The sequence below is a fragment of the Pimephales promelas genome, chromosome 16 (assembly GCF_988280905.1).
Source record: "Pimephales promelas chromosome 16, fPimPro1.hap1.1, whole genome shotgun sequence".
In the NCBI taxonomy this organism is placed as follows: domain Eukaryota; kingdom Metazoa; phylum Chordata; class Actinopteri; order Cypriniformes; family Leuciscidae; genus Pimephales; species Pimephales promelas.
Genome location: NC_142784.1, coordinates 4549219 through 4566491, shown reverse-complemented (window position 1 = coordinate 4566491; position 17273 = coordinate 4549219). Strand labels below are relative to the sequence as shown.

General features: G+C 41.1%; 2 protein-coding genes across 2 annotated transcripts in view; both read left to right on the top strand.

Moving 5' to 3' along the window:
• LOC120466787 (uncharacterized) overlaps positions 1–17273 on the top strand; it is a 329947-nt gene that overhangs the window by 150179 nt on the left and 162495 nt on the right. The gene's annotated exons all lie outside the window — the stretch shown is intronic.
• The window catches only part of mfrp (membrane frizzled-related protein), a 58380-nt gene that overhangs the window by 38643 nt on the left and 2464 nt on the right, over positions 1–17273 (top strand). The window contains exons 7-9 of the mRNA XM_089121608.1: positions 4084–4232; positions 16151–16281; positions 16407–16541. Of these exons, the coding sequence (XP_088977734.1) occupies positions 4084–4232; positions 16151–16281; positions 16407–16541 (415 nt within the window). The remainder of the gene's footprint in view (positions 1–4083; positions 4233–16150; positions 16282–16406; positions 16542–17273) is intronic.

Sequence of the window (17273 nt, the reverse complement as noted above, 5' to 3'; positions counted from 1 at the left end):
CAAATCAAAATAAAGAACATAAACACATCAAAATAAAGAACATCAACAAAGCCAATCAGGCAATCCAAGGCGACAGGTCAGATGGCAACAGAGATAACAAACCTACTCAATTCCACTTCACTACAAGCACTTCAACCGTATGTTTAATGTACTCATTGCACCACAAGCACACGTGCATTTTAGTGACAAACAAATTCAAAGAATCAAATCACTCAGTGAACAAGGGTACCCATTAGTTTGGACCTGGAGCAGTCAGCACTCTTAGCCAATCCAACAAAAATCACAAATTAATCACAAGTAAACAAAAAAAAAAAAAGAAAATACAATCACATCATAAATCAAACAAACAAAAAGAAAGAAAATACAATCAAATTGTATTTTAACTCAAAAGAAAAATACAAATTTCAACACCAAAAAAACAAATACAAGTCACATTAGTCTTCCATAAACCATACACATACGCGCACATACAGTACACACCACTCACTCCTTAAGAGCACACCAACACTAATAAGTGTTTCTCGCAAGGGCACTTGCGCACGTATGCACACACACACACACATACACACACACTCACTCTTTAAGAGCACACCAACAACGTTAATAAATGTTTCTCGCAAGGGCACTTGGACACATACAACCCGACAAACACTCACCCAACTCACACCATCTTATGGGTTCATTCACACACCTCACGAATTCCACAAACGCTCATCCAGTTGAAACAGTGCGAAGGCGATCAGCAACAACCAATAAGAAAAGGCTACACGAGTCTCGCGCTCCCCAGCGTCGAGTTCACTGGATACGGGCCAGTCACAGGCACAGATGAAGCGAGGCAAGGCAGCACACAGCACAGAGACGGGACGAAGACGGACAAAACCCCAAGGGGAGGAATTAAATAAGGCAACGAAAGGGGAAGCCAGGTCACGGTCCCAATCAGCTTGCTGCACTCATGCCGATATTACTCGCTCGTCCACTAGAACAGAGGAGGAACACAACATAAACAATGTCTTTTCGCAAATATTCTCCCATGAAGTCAATACTAGTTTACCCACCTGATTTTCCGCAAATCAGTCTTCCCACTGTCAAGCCGCGATAGATAAACACAGCCCGTCACGCATACTAAAAGCACAAAGCGCATACATACAGCCAACAGCTCATCTGATAACGTACCGAAGATAAAGATAACCTTCCTGTTTTACAAAGATAACCTGCTAACGTTAGTATACAAAAAGATAAAAAATCATGTACCCTTATAATCTTTAATCAAAGACATTACCCTTCCCTCCCCTATCGAAACAACCTCTCTTCTATTTCGGTCATGTGGAATGGCGAAAGCGTGCGGCCAGATCCAATGCCAGTGCGTTCAAACGTTCAAACAAAGTTTAAAGGTCTTTGAGGTAACTTACCGAAGAAACAATTCAGCTAAATTCATTTCCTTGTCTGTGGAAATGAACTAGGTAGAAATACTTAAAAAAAATAAATAAATAAAGGAACACTCCACCGTTTTTTGTTTTTTTTTTTGTTTTGTTTTTTAAATAGGGCTTATTCACAGTTTACACTACATTAAAATTAGCTTAACATATGAATAGCATACATTAGCGTACATTAGCTTAGCATAATGAATGGAATCTTATGTTGCCAAGTAGCATGTCGTGAGTAAAAGTGATAAAAACAAACAAAAAACCTAATTTCTTCTTGTGGCCTGTGTATTCACAACGAGTACAAATATCATTTCAAATTAGGACAAGACGATTAAATAGGCAGATATTGATTTGTCATGCTGATTTTTACTCGGCTTTCGCCAAGATAAGCACAAACTAAGACTTAGCTTTACAGTAAACTATGCTTCTCCATCAATTTGACCCCATTTACACCTGGTATTAAAATGCGATCTGTATCCAGATAAGTTATCCGGATAATAAGTACTGATTCCATAAATGTGTTTTTGCAAAACGGATATAAATCCGATCTTCACCTCCTGCGTTATATGCAGATTTATTGGATAGCACGCCACCAAAAGCAACAGATCTGAGCGGCATTTTATTGATCATCAGCTAATTTCCAAATCAGAGACATCAATAAGAGAGAGTGGCAACAGGCCTGGTAAGATAATTTCGTTTCTTTACTTGAAGATGTGTTAACTGCGTCTGTGACTTACTTTCACTTTATTTGCGATGTTTGCACGTTGAATAGACGCTCAGCTGCTCATCTGCGGTGATGCGTGTCGCATCTGACTAGGCTATAACATGATATAGCCTATATAACACGCTCTCACTCGTTTATTTTTTAGCATTTTTGGGAGGAGTAAAATATACATATGTGGTTTCAACAACCAGATTGCGTTTACACCTAGTAAAGATCCGGACACAATGCGAGCCAGACTACCTCCAGATGTGGTCAGGCAGATCCGATCACGATCCGATCACAACGCGTTTACACCTTGCATTAACATGCGTTTTTTTATTATCCGGATAACTTATCTGGATACAGATCGCATTTTAATACCAGGTGTAAACGGGGTCTTTACGTTTCTTTCCATATGGTGATGTGAATCTCCTGTCTGGCGTTAACGGCTGCAGCGTCCTTCAAGAATTCTACGAAATGATTGCGTGGCAGCCTGTACACAGCTAGCCTGATAAACTTGGACTCTCCATCCTCACTGTTGATGAGCATACCGCATACATACTGTATATGACCATACAAAATGTGCCTTAATGTGGCAGGTGATGAACACAAAGGACAAGAGGGATCCTCTCCTACCCAGAGGTTTAGGTTCTGTGGTGATGGGAGAACATCATATGTTGACCTGATAAGGAAACTGATCCTACTCTCTTCCATTGACCAGAGGTCTTGCCAGCCCATCTTACATTGTTCCACACTTTCCCATCTCATCCACTCTCCCTGCTTGGCCTGGGAAATGACTACCAGCTTCCTCCTTTGAGCTGGGCCTGCCTCTTGTGCCATTTAGGAGGAGTTATACTGAGCCCAAAACCCCATATTCCATGCTGTACCTGTCCCACAATATCACCAATTTGAAAGACAGCCTTTGCATCTACCACAGATTTCTTTGCTGACCACTTTATACCAGTTGTTTTTACACAGGTGCTGCCACAGGTGCAGCTTGCCTGATAGAGCACGGCTGTTTATGCTCTTCAACCCTTCCACTGCTTGTCGTCTAACTTCTCCCACTCAAACTGTGTCCTTTAGATCCACGTCGTACCATCGTAACCAAGAGTCTTTTCTGGCTTCTCAGAAACTGTTGGTAATGCCTCACCATTAATGAAGAATGTTTTATCTACTACCTTTCCTTTAACTATCGAGATGCTCCTTGATTTTAGAGGGCTTAGGGCCGTTTCACATATCGCGTCTTTTGCGCGCTCAAGTTCATTATTTCAAATGTAGGCGCGTGGTATGCGCGCTCATAATGGAAGCGATGCGGTGCGACGCGCTCGTTTTTTCCATGCGCATCCGCGCAACATAGATATAAAAACATCTCAACTTTTCAGAATACCGCAAGCGCACCATACGCACACAATAGGTCATGTGACAAGAATCAACTGAAGTGCAACCGCCCTGGCGCTTTGGAAAATGGAGAATTTGGCGCGCCCAGCGTTTTCTACGCGTTTTTAAGCGCTATATGTGAATCCGGTCTTAAATTGCATTTGTGTCCATTAAATATTATCGGTTAACTTACCCAATAACCAATTAGTACAGACTACTGTTGTAGTCATAAGATATGTCACAGCAAGTTGCTTTCAGTCAAAGCAGCTCAAACATGCATTTTTGTTTGGGACAAGGCTTAAACCTTGTCTGTGAAACCAGGGTTCAGTTTTTAAAAGGCAAAGTCTCTTTCAAGACTTCAAAGTTAATACCTACTGCTATGATTGAGAAACATCTTGTCATATGGATATGGAGCTGTTGACCAGTCCTGCCAACGTTGCTGTGCACTGATCAATTAACGTATTGTTTCAGTAAGCCAACTATTAAGTAACTACTATTTGTTACTGTTGCATGACTGTTTCTATTAGAGTATTTATTTAAGTTATCTCTACTACTTAATGTTTGACTGCTCTCTTGTAGTTGTGTACGTGGCAAATATCTGTGGACGACGGACAAGTTGTTAGACTAAGCTTTCAGAATTTCAGTCTGGAAACGCAGGATGTCTGTGAGTTTGACTATGTGGAGGTTTACGACAGTACAGACACAGTTCCCAACACTGTCCTGGGGAGGTAAGAATACTACATTACGTTTTCTGCTTTTTTCTACATTTAAAAACTTTTTTCTAAAATTCATCACTACATAGTCTAACATATTTGAATTGAATTTTTTATCAACTACATTATGTGCATTATCTTGAATCTGACTTTAATTGTGTTATAGAACAGCTAAATTCTTTTTTTTTTTTTTCAGGGAAAGTTGTATTTGATTAATTGGAGCAATTATACAGTTGTTAAACGCTGTCAGAATGATAGCAATTGATCCTTTTTACAGACTATGATGATGCAATTCTGCAGTAACAATATTAGCTATGGCCCCCCATGTACCTCTATACTAGTTTACCCTGCCACACTCCAAACCCCAAAACACTCCTTGTATGCTTTTGAGGTTTTTGTAAGGTTTTGGATAATGGCTTCTGATGGATTTGGAAATGACTTTCACTTTCATATAATTTCACTTTCATATAATTCTAAAGGATTTGGTAATATTTGAGTCTTAGTAATGACTCGCATTTTAGTCACTGTTACCATGACCTTTACTTTAGAATTAATTATATATTATGCAATATTATGTTTTTAGTAGTTCTTAGTAGTCCTCTGGGAGTTATGAAAAAAACATTTTTTGTCCAAAGGCCTCAATAATAATTAAAAACAAAGCTATGACATCAAAAGTTTGTAAGGTAGTACAACTGAATCCAAAATGATTTAAATATATTCTGATACTTATAAAGGATTTTTAAAGATTTTGAAGTGTCAAAATGTCATTCTGTTTAACCATCAATAAGGCCAATACAGCCATTTAATTTGTGATTAAAATATCTTAAAATGTAATAAATTTATATATTTTTTTATTCTGGCATGATTGGCACGGAACATCATAAATCAACATTGTGCAAAATAGGGATGGGCATTTGATTAAATTTTCTTAGTCGATCGTCGGAAGAATTAACGATCATCTATCGATTAATCATTAATATACATACATACATACATACATACAAAAATACAGCGTGTTTTTCCTCGATTAGATCTTTATTACAAGATGATCAACTTGTGGCAGTTAAACTGGGCGTTCAGTTAGGCTAAATTTGAAGATATGGTAAATTTGAAGATATGCTCTAATGCAACTGAACCTGCAGCTGCAAGTTGGCCCACGTGAGACCCTTGTTCATTCCAAAATAATAAATAATAATAAAAAAAAAACTTAACCAAAAACATAATAATATTTGGATCTGACAGGTTTTGTCAAAATGTAACTCAACTATCCAAGGCACGGAGTCGAGAAAGGGTGAGAGAGATTAGCATACCTAACAATCATTAGGCTAGGCAAAGCATCATAAAAAAATAACTAGCATACAACTTCTGCTCCAGTCTACTGATTTTTGTTGAGATAGATAAGCATGTTGATGACAAGATCTGGGGTCAGACGCGACCACAACCTGCATGGTGACCGTCAAGCCTTGTTTACACTTTCGCCTGGCTCTTCAACGCGGCGAGTCTCTGCAGACTGCGCGCGCACCTCCCCAAATGGACGAGGTGTTCTCGACGCGCTTGCCTGACTGTGAAACAGCGAATACCGCAATGACTTCATTTTTGCCGCGCGCACCTTCACGCTCGTGCGGAGGCGTCGAATGTAAACAAATGCTTCAGTCCAGTCGCTGAAAACACCGCTCTGATGAGGGGACTGACGTTTCCGGGTTGCACAGGTTCCTCCACGCTAACATGACCAACCCGGGGAACACGTTCACTTTCCACTCACACTACGCAACGCAGCAGCATTAGTTTAATGATAATCGATAACAAATTAATGTGATCGACGAAATTCTTAATGAGCAATAATCGATCGTCGATTAATTATGCCCATCCCTAGTGCAAAATGCTATTCAAATTATGTGTAGAAGTCATTGTTTTGTTATGAGAAAGAATGTCCGGAAAAATTCGGAGTAACCAATTTAAAGGCACCATTTTGGATCAAGTCATGTGGTCAATATCATGTGACAGGATGTGACATTATTGAGACACCTGCTAAGGGCCACACAGTTGTCAAGAAAAGTTAGTAACTCTCTTAATTATTAAAAAAAAAAATCATATTTTCACTTGCTCATACGCATGTCACAAAATATTAGGTCATTCGGTACAACCGCTATAAAACATGGATAATATTGTAATATTTTAAGAACTTGTTCTAAATATAAAATGTTTGATTGTCCTTTTGCTAGATAGCTAGCTTACTATCCTGCTAGATATCAGCCTGATTGCACTGAATGAAGATTTTGTCATTCGGTATAATCAAAAGTGTCATTCGGTTCAACCGAAATTTTCATTATGCCGAATGACCTTCTGGTTGTACCGAATGACAGTAATGTGTCATATTTGTACATATCTGGAATTAATAAATACAACATTTTATTAATATAAAATGTGCAGAGTACATTATTACATCATTTTGACTGAATTTTACCTTTGCAGATGCCTTTATAAAATAAGAAATAAAGCAGCTCACTAATGGGCAAGGATCAATGCTGATCCTGTTAAAAAAGAACAGATGCTCGCCAAAAGAAGAGAACGTTTTTTTATTTATTATTTATATTATTCAATAATACAGGTGCCCTAGCCTGGGAAAACGCAGAACACTTCCGGCACATTTAGATTTGCTCTGAAAGTTAGTCTGGCAAAGAGCTCTTTCAAACCCATTTCCAGTCCGCAGAAATCACCAGGGTTCCCGCGGGTCCTTAAAAAGTCTTAAAATGTCTTAAATTAGATATTTAAAATTTAAGGCCATTAAAAGTCTTATTTTTAGGTATGAAAGGTCTTAAATTTTAGATGACACTTCGACTCAGTCATATCTTAATGTTTTCCAAATTAAAACCATCTAATTTGCGTATGTCTTAATTTTTATCTTTGTGGATTTGCTTGTTCACGTGACAATTCGCGTCATATTCGCGGCAGAATAACGTCCGTCTCCTGCACGCGAGACAGGAGAGGAGGAGAGAAGAAAGTTGGCAAATGTCAGTTAAGTCGTAAGTTAATTCTTTATGTGCGTAGAGGTGTGCGATGTGTATTGTCTATTATGATACTCTATTCTTTTAACGATGGACGAGGCACTGTGAGTGTGAGCTGACATCGCATTTGTCTCTCGTGTTTTCACGGCGTGATGTGTGCAGTTATAGGCATAGACATGTATTTATTATGGTTATAGGTATGTCCCCAAATTAGTTCTTGCCTTATATTTATATCATGTTGTTATATTAGAATATCACATCAGTAAGAGTGCCGTTTTCCCGTGCACAAGTGTGATATTTATGTTATACAATAGTTAAATTAAAAATAAAGTGACATTCACATTGTGAGTTAGTTTTTAGCCATAACATTATCGATATTGTTTGTTTTCCCTTTATTTCGCCGACTAGAATTTCAAAATGAAACAATAGCAGAGTCTCAATGCAACAGACAGCGATGACTTCTTGAAGGAAATCCACGTCTTGAACGAGTCATTTTAACGATTCAATCACTTGCTTCTTTCCCGTTTGAACAAATCGGTTGAATGAATGACTCCCTCAACTCGCTTATTAAGACAGCGATTTGCCGCCGCCTACTGGCGGTTTTAGTTTCATATTAAAAGTAAAAAATTAGAAATCATTTCACATTTAAATATTGAATATTGATTTTTTTAAAAAACCTTATAGCTTGATTTGTGCAATTGTAATTGGAGTGTATATATTAATGGCACTTCTAAGGCTGCTTCTGCGTCTACTCTGCACTGCAAAGATGGATTTTTGATTGAATGATTTAATTAGACTGCTAACAGTGGTACTGTATAATTATTGTGTAATGAAATATTATTGTATAAATAAGTATAATTACTGTATATATGTGATGCACGTGATGCATAACTCTAAATAAGTTTAGAAAAAACAATCTCCATAAATAGGTGAAAATGCCCTGGAAATCAATTTAAGGTGGCAAATATTGCACATTAATTAATAATTTCTGTCACTGCTGTGAACTGACCACTGCATAGAATATGAAAAATGTAAATATCTCCGCGAGTCTGCTGTCAACAACAGGCCTAAACCAGCCATGGCACCAGCACAAAAACACAATCAGTAAAATATCAACTAATTATTGTTGATAAAAATTAGTTGATATTTTACTGATTTTGTTTTTGTTTTGTGTTTATCAACAAAACGTGAAAATATCGAGATATATTTTGTCAATATCGCACACCCCTAATGTATGGTATTAATTTTGATTTCTTCAGGTCTTAAAAAGGTCTTAAAAAGCCTTAAATTTTACTTTAAAAAGTGTGCAGGAACCCTGATCACGGCACCAATCAGAAAGGTTGGGGTGGGCTTTACACGATGACGACAGCGCTGGGATTTTGCTTTAGAAGCAGATTTTGTAGCCTACATTACACAGATGGACACCGCCATCAAACATCACTCGCTCGATTCAGCTATCGCGTCTGTTTTTAAGCAATGTGAACGTTTCCTTTTTGATAAAAACCGAGCAAAGAACAATACTCGGAGATGTTTCTCTGCCGGCCGCCGCTCTGCAAACATCATCTCCTTCATCGCTCTGATTGGTTTTAGGTCTACCCGTGACGTCCACTGGTGACGCCCCTCTGGAAATAATTTGTCTATGATGCTTTGCCAGACCATATCTCAGTTACAACTGAGAATGGTCTGGTTTTAACCAGGCTACAAGTGCCCAAAAGTACCTCACAGATATGGTGAAGGGAATGCCCAAAAAAACCTGGATCAGTGTCATAAGGACAAGGAGGTGGGCTAATTTTTACTCAGGAAATCAATCAGTCTTTCAAGATCATCATGAAGCTATTAAGCCACACCCTAGCAACCATTTAGAGCACCCTAGAAACTGTTTGCATAGACTGCCATTATAAAGGCCCAGAAGGTTATCTTTGCTGCACATTGTCATAGAGACAAGGAGGTGGGCTCATTCTACTCAGGCAACCAATCAGTCTCTCAGGATATTTGTGAAGCTATCAAGCCACGTCCTAGCAACCATTAAGAGAACCCTAGCAACCAAAAAAGAGAGGGATATCTTCAAATCCAAATGTTAGAAGCATTGGGGTTGGTTTATATTCATACTGGCAAGCAGCCTTTGGAGTAGCATCATTAACGGCTGCCAAGCCAGCAACCAAACAGAGTACCCTAGAAACCACCCAGAGTATGCCAGAAATCACATAGCAACACCCTAGAAACCACTCAGAAACCTTAAAACGAAACTTCAAAGCTTGTCTTGTCGAACTTAATCTAGTTATTATTACTAGTATATTATAATACCTTATAAAACGGTTAGTTCCAATCCTTGATTCTGATTGGTCAATAGCTGTGCTTTATTCACGATAAAACACGGCTATGACCGCTTCACCCAATGGTTAAAACAGTGATAAATAGCACTGCACCCTAAGCAACACCCTTAGCAACCACACATATCAATATAGGCTACACATAGAAAAAAACTTAAGAATTAAAAAGGCTAAAATGTTTAAAGTAAATTTCGATTTAATAGGTGGCATGACGATGGATAAGTGGTTTGAGGAACAATTTGGAGAGACTTCTACAAATACGAAACGTCGTGCTGAGCTGAAGTGCTGAAATGTAACTTTGACACATTCGAGAAGACTCGTAATGAAAAAAATACCGTGCAGCAAACCCAATGGCCAGTTCGGTGACTGGTGTAGTGAAAAGGGTTGCAGCATAGATTTTAAACAAATCACCAAGACGAAACTCAACGCACTTATCCGTGACTTCTACAGAACTGTCAGAAGCTCCAAAGGAGAAAAATATGGGATCAGTAGCTATGTACCATTATGTGCGGGTCTGAAAAGATTCCTGAATGATCCACCTTTGAGTTTGCAATATGCTCTATTTTGCATTAGTAACTAAAGAAAACTGAGTGATTAACAGAAACACCTGCCAATATTATATTATATTATATTAGTAGTAGTAGTAGAAGTAGTAGTTGTGACGGGCTGGTCAAGGAGGACGACGAGGAGGGTAGTGTTACGAATCTGGAGACGAGATGAGATCCAAGTGCAGCTTTATTTAGAGTCATCAAACAGGCAGGGATCAGGAAACAGCAAAACAGGGATATCAGAGAGTGAGCGCAGAGAGTCGTCAGGAAACAGGCAGGAGATCGGGGCAGGCAGCAAACAGGCAGAAGTCAGGAAACAAACCAGGATCAAAACCAGAGAAACCAGAAACAGGATATACGCTCAGAAATTACAGGCCGTGGCAATGTAATACTTCGCACTGGGTGAGTGTAAGAGTGTGGCTTAAATAGAGAGTCTGATGAGGTGCAGGTGTGTGTGTAATCAGTCACCGGGATGAGGCATTATGGGAAATGGAGTTCTGGAGAAGTGATCAGTTCTGATGTGGAGTGCCCTCTGGTGATTCTCTGGGGCACTCCAACTGGTAATCGTGACATAGCCCCACCCCAAAGAGCGGCTTCCAGACGCTCAAAACAAACAAAACTGTCCAGGTGGGCGGTGGAGCGAAGGCGGATCTGGGGGTGGGATGGAGGGCCAGGTCCGTGGAGCAAAAGAGGAGCAGGTGACAGGCTGTGCAGGCGAAGGCCAGGGCGGAGCTGTCGGACCCTCGGGCGTCCAAGGCGAAGCAAGCCAGAGCAGAGCAGGCTGTGGACGTGGCCAGGGCGGAACTGTGGGACCCTCGGGTGTCCACGGCGGTGAAGACCCCTCGGGCGTCCACGGCGGTGAAGACCCCTCGGGCGTCCACGGCGGTGAAGACCCCTCGGGCGTCCACGGCGGTGAGGACCCCTCGGGCGGCCACTGCGGTGAGGACCCCTCGGGCAGCCACGGCGGTGAGGACCCCTCGGGCGGCCACGGCGGTGAGGACCCCTCGGGCGGCCACGGCGGTGAGGACCCCTCGGGCGGCCACGGCGGTGAGGACCCCTCGGGCGGCCACGGCGGTGAGGACCCCTCGGGTGGCCACGGCTGTGAAGACCCCTCGGGCGGCCACGACGGTGAAGACCCCTTGGGCGGCCTGGGCGGTGATGCCTTCTCAGGACCAGACACCGACTCGGGACCAGACACCAGCTCAGGAACAGACACTAGAACAGAAATGGTCACAAACACAGAAACAAACACAGAAACAAACACTGGCTCAGGAACAGACACTGGGTCGGCCATCTTGTCCGGAGACACTGGGTCGGCCATTTTGTCCGGAGACACTGGGTCGGCCATCTTGTCCGGAGACACTGGGTCGGCCATCTTGTCCGGAGACACTGGGTCGGCCATCTTGTCCGGAGACACTGGGTCGGCCATCTTGTCCGGAGACACTGGGTCGGCCATCTTGTCCGGAGACACTGGGTCGGCCATCTTGTCCGGAGACACTGGGTCGGCCATCTTGTCCGGAGGCACTGGGTCGGCCATCTTGTCCGGAGACACTGGCTTGGAGGCGGCCATCTTGTCCGGAGACACTGGCTTGGAGGCGGCCATCTTGTCCGGAGATACTGGCTTGGAGGCGGCCATCTTGTCCGTAGACACTGGCTTGGCAGAAGTGACATGAAGCGTCTCTGGCTCGGCAGAAGTGACGAAGCGTCTCTGGCTCGGCAGAAGTGACGTGAAGCGTCTCTGGCTCGGCAGAAGTGACGTGAAGCGTCTCTGGCTCGGCAGAAGTGACGTGAAGCGTCTCTGGCTCGGCAGAAGTGACGTGAAGCGTCTCTGGCTCGGCAGAAGTGACGTGAATCGTCTCTGGCTCGGCAGAAGTGACGTGAAGCGTCTCTGGCTCGGCAGAAGTGAAGTGAAGCGTCTCTGGCTCGGCAGAAGTAAAGTGACGCGTCTCTGGCTCGGCAGAAGTGACGTGAAGCTTCTCTGGCTCGGCAGAAGTGACGTGAAGCTTCTCTGGCTCGGCAGAAGTGACGTGAAGCTTCTCTGGCTCGGCAGAAGTGACGTGAAGCGTCTCTGGCTCGGCAGAAGTGACGTGAAGCGTCTTTGGCTCGGCAGAAGTGACGTGAAGCGTCTCTGGCTCGGCAGAAGTGACGTGAAGCGTCTCTGGCTGGATGGTCTCAGGCTGGACGGTCTCTGGGAACGCCCCCTCGGCCTTATCCTCAAAGCCCACAGTAAATGATGAGCCGCTAATTCTCAGGGCGAATCCAATATACTGACATAAAGTCCATTGAGGGGTATTATCAGGCATGAGATAATTTATTATGTCCTTAAGTCCATATCGGAAAGCATCTTTTAAGACTGAATCATCCAAGTCCACCCCATGGCATAACTCACAAAATTCCTCAACATATTCCTCTATAGAACGATTACCTTGGCTGAGGCGGAAGAGACTAATAAGTGGGTCCATGGTGGATCTCGGTTCTCTCTCGGCTGCTGGATCTGAAGAGGCGAAGTATTCTGTTACGAATCTGGAGACGAGATGAGATCCAAGTGCAGCTTTATTTAGAGTCATCAAACAGGCAGGGGTCAGGAAACAGCAAAACAGGGATATCAGAGAGTGAGCGCAGAGAGTCGTCAGGAAACAGGCAGGAGATCAGGGCAGGCAGCAAACAGGCAGAAGTCAGGAAACAAACCAGGATCAAAACCAGAGAAACCAGAAACAGGATATACGCTCAGAAATTACAGGCCGTGGCAATGTAATACTTCGCACTGGGTGAGTGTAAGAGTGTGGCTTAAATAGAGAGTCTGATGAGGTGCAGGTGTGTGTGTAATCAGTCACCGGGATGAGGCATTATGGGAAATGGAGTTCTGGAGAAGTGATCAGTTCTGATGTGGAGTTCCCTCTGGTGATTCTCTGGGGCACTCCAACTGGTAATCGTGACAGGTAGAATTAACACTGATATTTTAATAAATGAAACTCGGAAACAGGCAGACAGGATGACAGCAGGTAACACACAAACAATACCGGACAAGGGAGTGAAGACAGGCAGGAACTTAAATACACAGTGACGGTGATTAACAAATGACAAACAGCTGTGCGGGAGGTGATGAGTGTCCATGGCAACAGATGAGGGCAGAGAACTCAGACGAGGGGAACACGTGGTGAATCAAAACACAGACAGTCCAAGGGTGGTGACAGTAGTATTATAAGAATAGTTTTCTTTTTCTTTTTAGTTACCAAGGAAGAAAACTCAGAGGCAAAAGAAAACAACTGCCAATTGATGAACTTGGCCAAAAGTATAAAGAAAAAAGGAGGCTTATCCATATAAGGTCAAAACGAATGCAGAGAGTGAAGTAAGAGACCATAAATAATTTACTGAACCTGAGCCCGGAGTCACCTGAAATCCCAATGAACACTGAAGAAAAGTTTGATGGAGGATGAAGTGGCCATTCACATAGACTTTTTAGAAAATTTCAACTGCAAGCTGAACACCAAGGTGCAGGCTATCACTTTGGTGGTAGTAGGCAGCAGGCCACTATCAACACCAGTGTGATATATACAGTTTAAAAAGATGTAAGAGAGCTAAACACTACCATTGCTAAACTACATGTTATAAGCGATGGTCTGGTCACACAATACCGGAACAAGAAAAAGTTGTACCTCACCAGCACAATCCCGTTCCTTAAGGGGTTTACATAAGTGACATGGAACTTTTCTGAAAAAGCTCATGGCAAGGGGGCACCGGATGGTGTTGGTGGGGCTGTGAAGTGATGTGCTGATGCTTATGTTCACCTTGGGCAAGACACCCAGACACCAAAAGAGCTCTTCAGTATGCTTAATGCCAGAGGCTCAAAGGTAAAATTCTTCTGGATTGAGGACAGTGGCAAGTATGATGAGGCATTACCCTTTTATCTCCCTGCCGTTAAAGGGACAATGAAATTGCACCAAATAAACTCCAGAAAAGCTGGGAAAATACATCATTGTGATGTATTTTTGTTTACGTAATGTTTTAATGTTTGAAGTACTTTTTACATTAAAAGCCTATTATATTAAAGGACCATTTCACCCATGGGAACATTAATCTTTATTGAAAGTGGGTCATATGTGTAGTTGAAATGTAAAATAAATTTCGAATTTGATGCCTTCTTGACCGAGAAAAGACATAACACCACATTGCACAGCTCCGCAAGCCACTCCCACTAATCCAGAACAGTGCCTATGAGGTATCTGCCTTTCAGAGAAATCACTCTTCCGTCTATAAGGCTAGCTACCACCAGAGCTTGAAATTCATTTCACATTTAAAATTTCTAGGTAGTTGGCGAACTCATTAGTGAATTACTCCTCATTTGTATTTCTTTCAAAATGGTGAATTATTGCATGATACAGGGATGTTCATTCAGAACATAAGCGGTGCAAAACTAGGATGGTTCACATCACAACTTAAACGTCCGTCCTCGCATGATTCAGAGATTTTGTCCAGGAGAAATTGGCATCGTTGAAATTGTTTTCTGCAGACAGACTCTATCTCTGTGTCCATAGGCACACAGTGAGAGCACAGGCACCACGAGTCTGCCCAGCTCAAGTCAGTCAGAGCTCCTCATCCGCAAGAGGCAGCCGTCTCCTGTTCCTCCACCAGCCTCAGCTGCTCTTCGCTATACTGCGGCTAGTAAAAGTAGCCTCGAACATCTGATTCGAGCATCAGACTTTAGAAATCCTCTTCTTCCATATCATATTGATTAGCTACTTTTCGCCATTGTCGTAACTTTACATCTGGCTCCACAGTGCCTGGTAGCTTAGCTTCCAAACAAGATGAAGGATATTGTTTTTAGTTTCAGAAAGTGAAGTCCCACCCACTTATCTGTAATAGGTCTGTAGCGTGAGTGGGTCCCACCCCCTGGAAAAATAAGGAATGAGTGTTTGTTGTCTCAACCCCTTTACCAAAATATGTGCCTTCTTGCTTACAATGACGCAATATTGCGATTTTTACATCATTATAAGTAGGAATCGCAACACTGAAATTCTTATTTCTCCTGTCTCAGGGAAAAATGAGGTAATGCACGACCATTCCAAAATATGTCTGGGTTTCTCACGATACAATGCTGAATGTAAATAGGTGAAGTGTCCCTTTATATTAACAATAAAAAGCTATTTGTGTCTGTTTATTGTCTTAAATATTCATAATGTCAAGGGCAGAGGACATAGTCATTCGATAAAACCAATATAGTAAATATTTAAATTGAATAATATTGTTTTAAATAATTAAAGGAACCACAATAATACAAATATAAAGCAGATAAGGCTTTTTTTCTACATTTCCTTTTTCCCTGTGCAATGTTTTACTTGAATATGTTGGAGGGTTTAGTGTTAATACATAATTGATACATTTACAAGATCAGTGAAAATGTTATTTTATATTTCTTCCGTGTTACACACTATATACTATCTCATCATCTCTGTCTAATGTGTAATCAGGTTTGTTCATGAATAATTATCTGCAGATTAATAATTTTAAATATATTCATGGTTAAAACGAATGACTTTTTTTGGTTACAAATTTTGTCGGTCCAGTAAAAAATGGCAAAAGCGGTGTTAATTGATTGTACAAACCACATAATCTTATTAACACCTAGGTAAACTAAAAAAATGGTTTCAAAATTAGTTCAAAAATAGATCTCTATTATATTTTATTACATTTAAATACCTTATTCGTCAATGACCCAGTTACTGATTAGCAAATAGTGAATTACCTCATCTGACTGAGTGCTATTGCTTATTGTTAAGCATTTTCTTGTTAGTTAATTGTAGCTAATAGTAGAATGTTAATAGTGCACTACTCATTTGTTCCTGTGTAGTTATTCATTCATGATGGACCTATTCTAAAGTGTTACCCTGTAGTACATAAACTCCCATTCCTCAACACATACAGGTCTTACAGAATCAAAATAAGTCACAGTATTCCTAACATAATACTGCTAACCATCACACAGTCCTTTCTGCATTTTTATAATTAAATCTTCACTTCACAATATTATGCACCACTATCATTCATTGCAGGTATTGTGGTTCAGCGCTGCCTCCCGATCTTACCTCTTCTGGACCTGCGATGACTGTTGTGTTTGTGGCAGACGACGGTGTTGCTGACAGTGGTTTTTATGCATCATTTAAGGCCATATCTTTTTCAGAAAGTGAGTACCACATGACTCCTCAGCTTTTGTCAATTTAAAATTTTGTCAACATTTTTATAAACCTCTATCTTTGTAAAGTTTGTCAGTTTGTAAAGCTGCACTGCATGATGTCTTTCTGCTTTAAGGAACTTGCAGTCCAACTCAGTTTGCCTGTGGCACTGGGGAGTGTCTTCACCAGGATTGGCTGTGTGATGGATGGAATGACTGCACAGATGGAGCAGATGAGCACGACTGCATTAACTCTACTTACCCTCCTTTCAGTGAGAAAATCTATATTTTAGGACTCGATTCAATGCATTAGTTTAATAAATTAAACATAATATATAAATTAGTTGGGGTAAAAAAATAATGCCTTAGAATTTTAATACATTTAATGCAACCGCCCCACCCCAGACCTACGTTGGTAATTAGACATTTCATACAGTTGATGGTGATGAACATGATGCACCTAAATATGCCTAGAAAATTCAAGATACTGGGACAAAAACTCATCCCTGTATGAGTTGTTGTCTCATATTTACATCATATGATATAGTTCCTGTTAGTTTTTGTTCCAAACAGCACGAGTGCAAGTGTGATATTTTATACAACAGATCAATAAATAAGAAATTAATATTGTGATATATTTTAGACACAATATTGTCTGTTTTGGTTACCTACAGTCATGCTCAAAATTAATGGTACCCCTGGTAAATGATCAAAACTGGCAGTAAAAAATAAAATATGCATTGTTTATCCTTTTGATCTTCCATTAAAAAAATTCACAAAAATCTAACCTTTCATTGAAGTAAAATAATTTAAAGTGGGGGTAAATCACTTTATGAAATAAACGTTTTTCTACAAAACACGCTGGCCATAATTATTGGCACCCTGTTATTAAATACTTTTTGCAACCTCCTTTTGCCAAGATAACAGAGTCTTTTCCTATAATGCCTGATGAGTTTGGAGAACACCTGACAAGAGATCAGAGACCATTCCTCCATATAGAATCT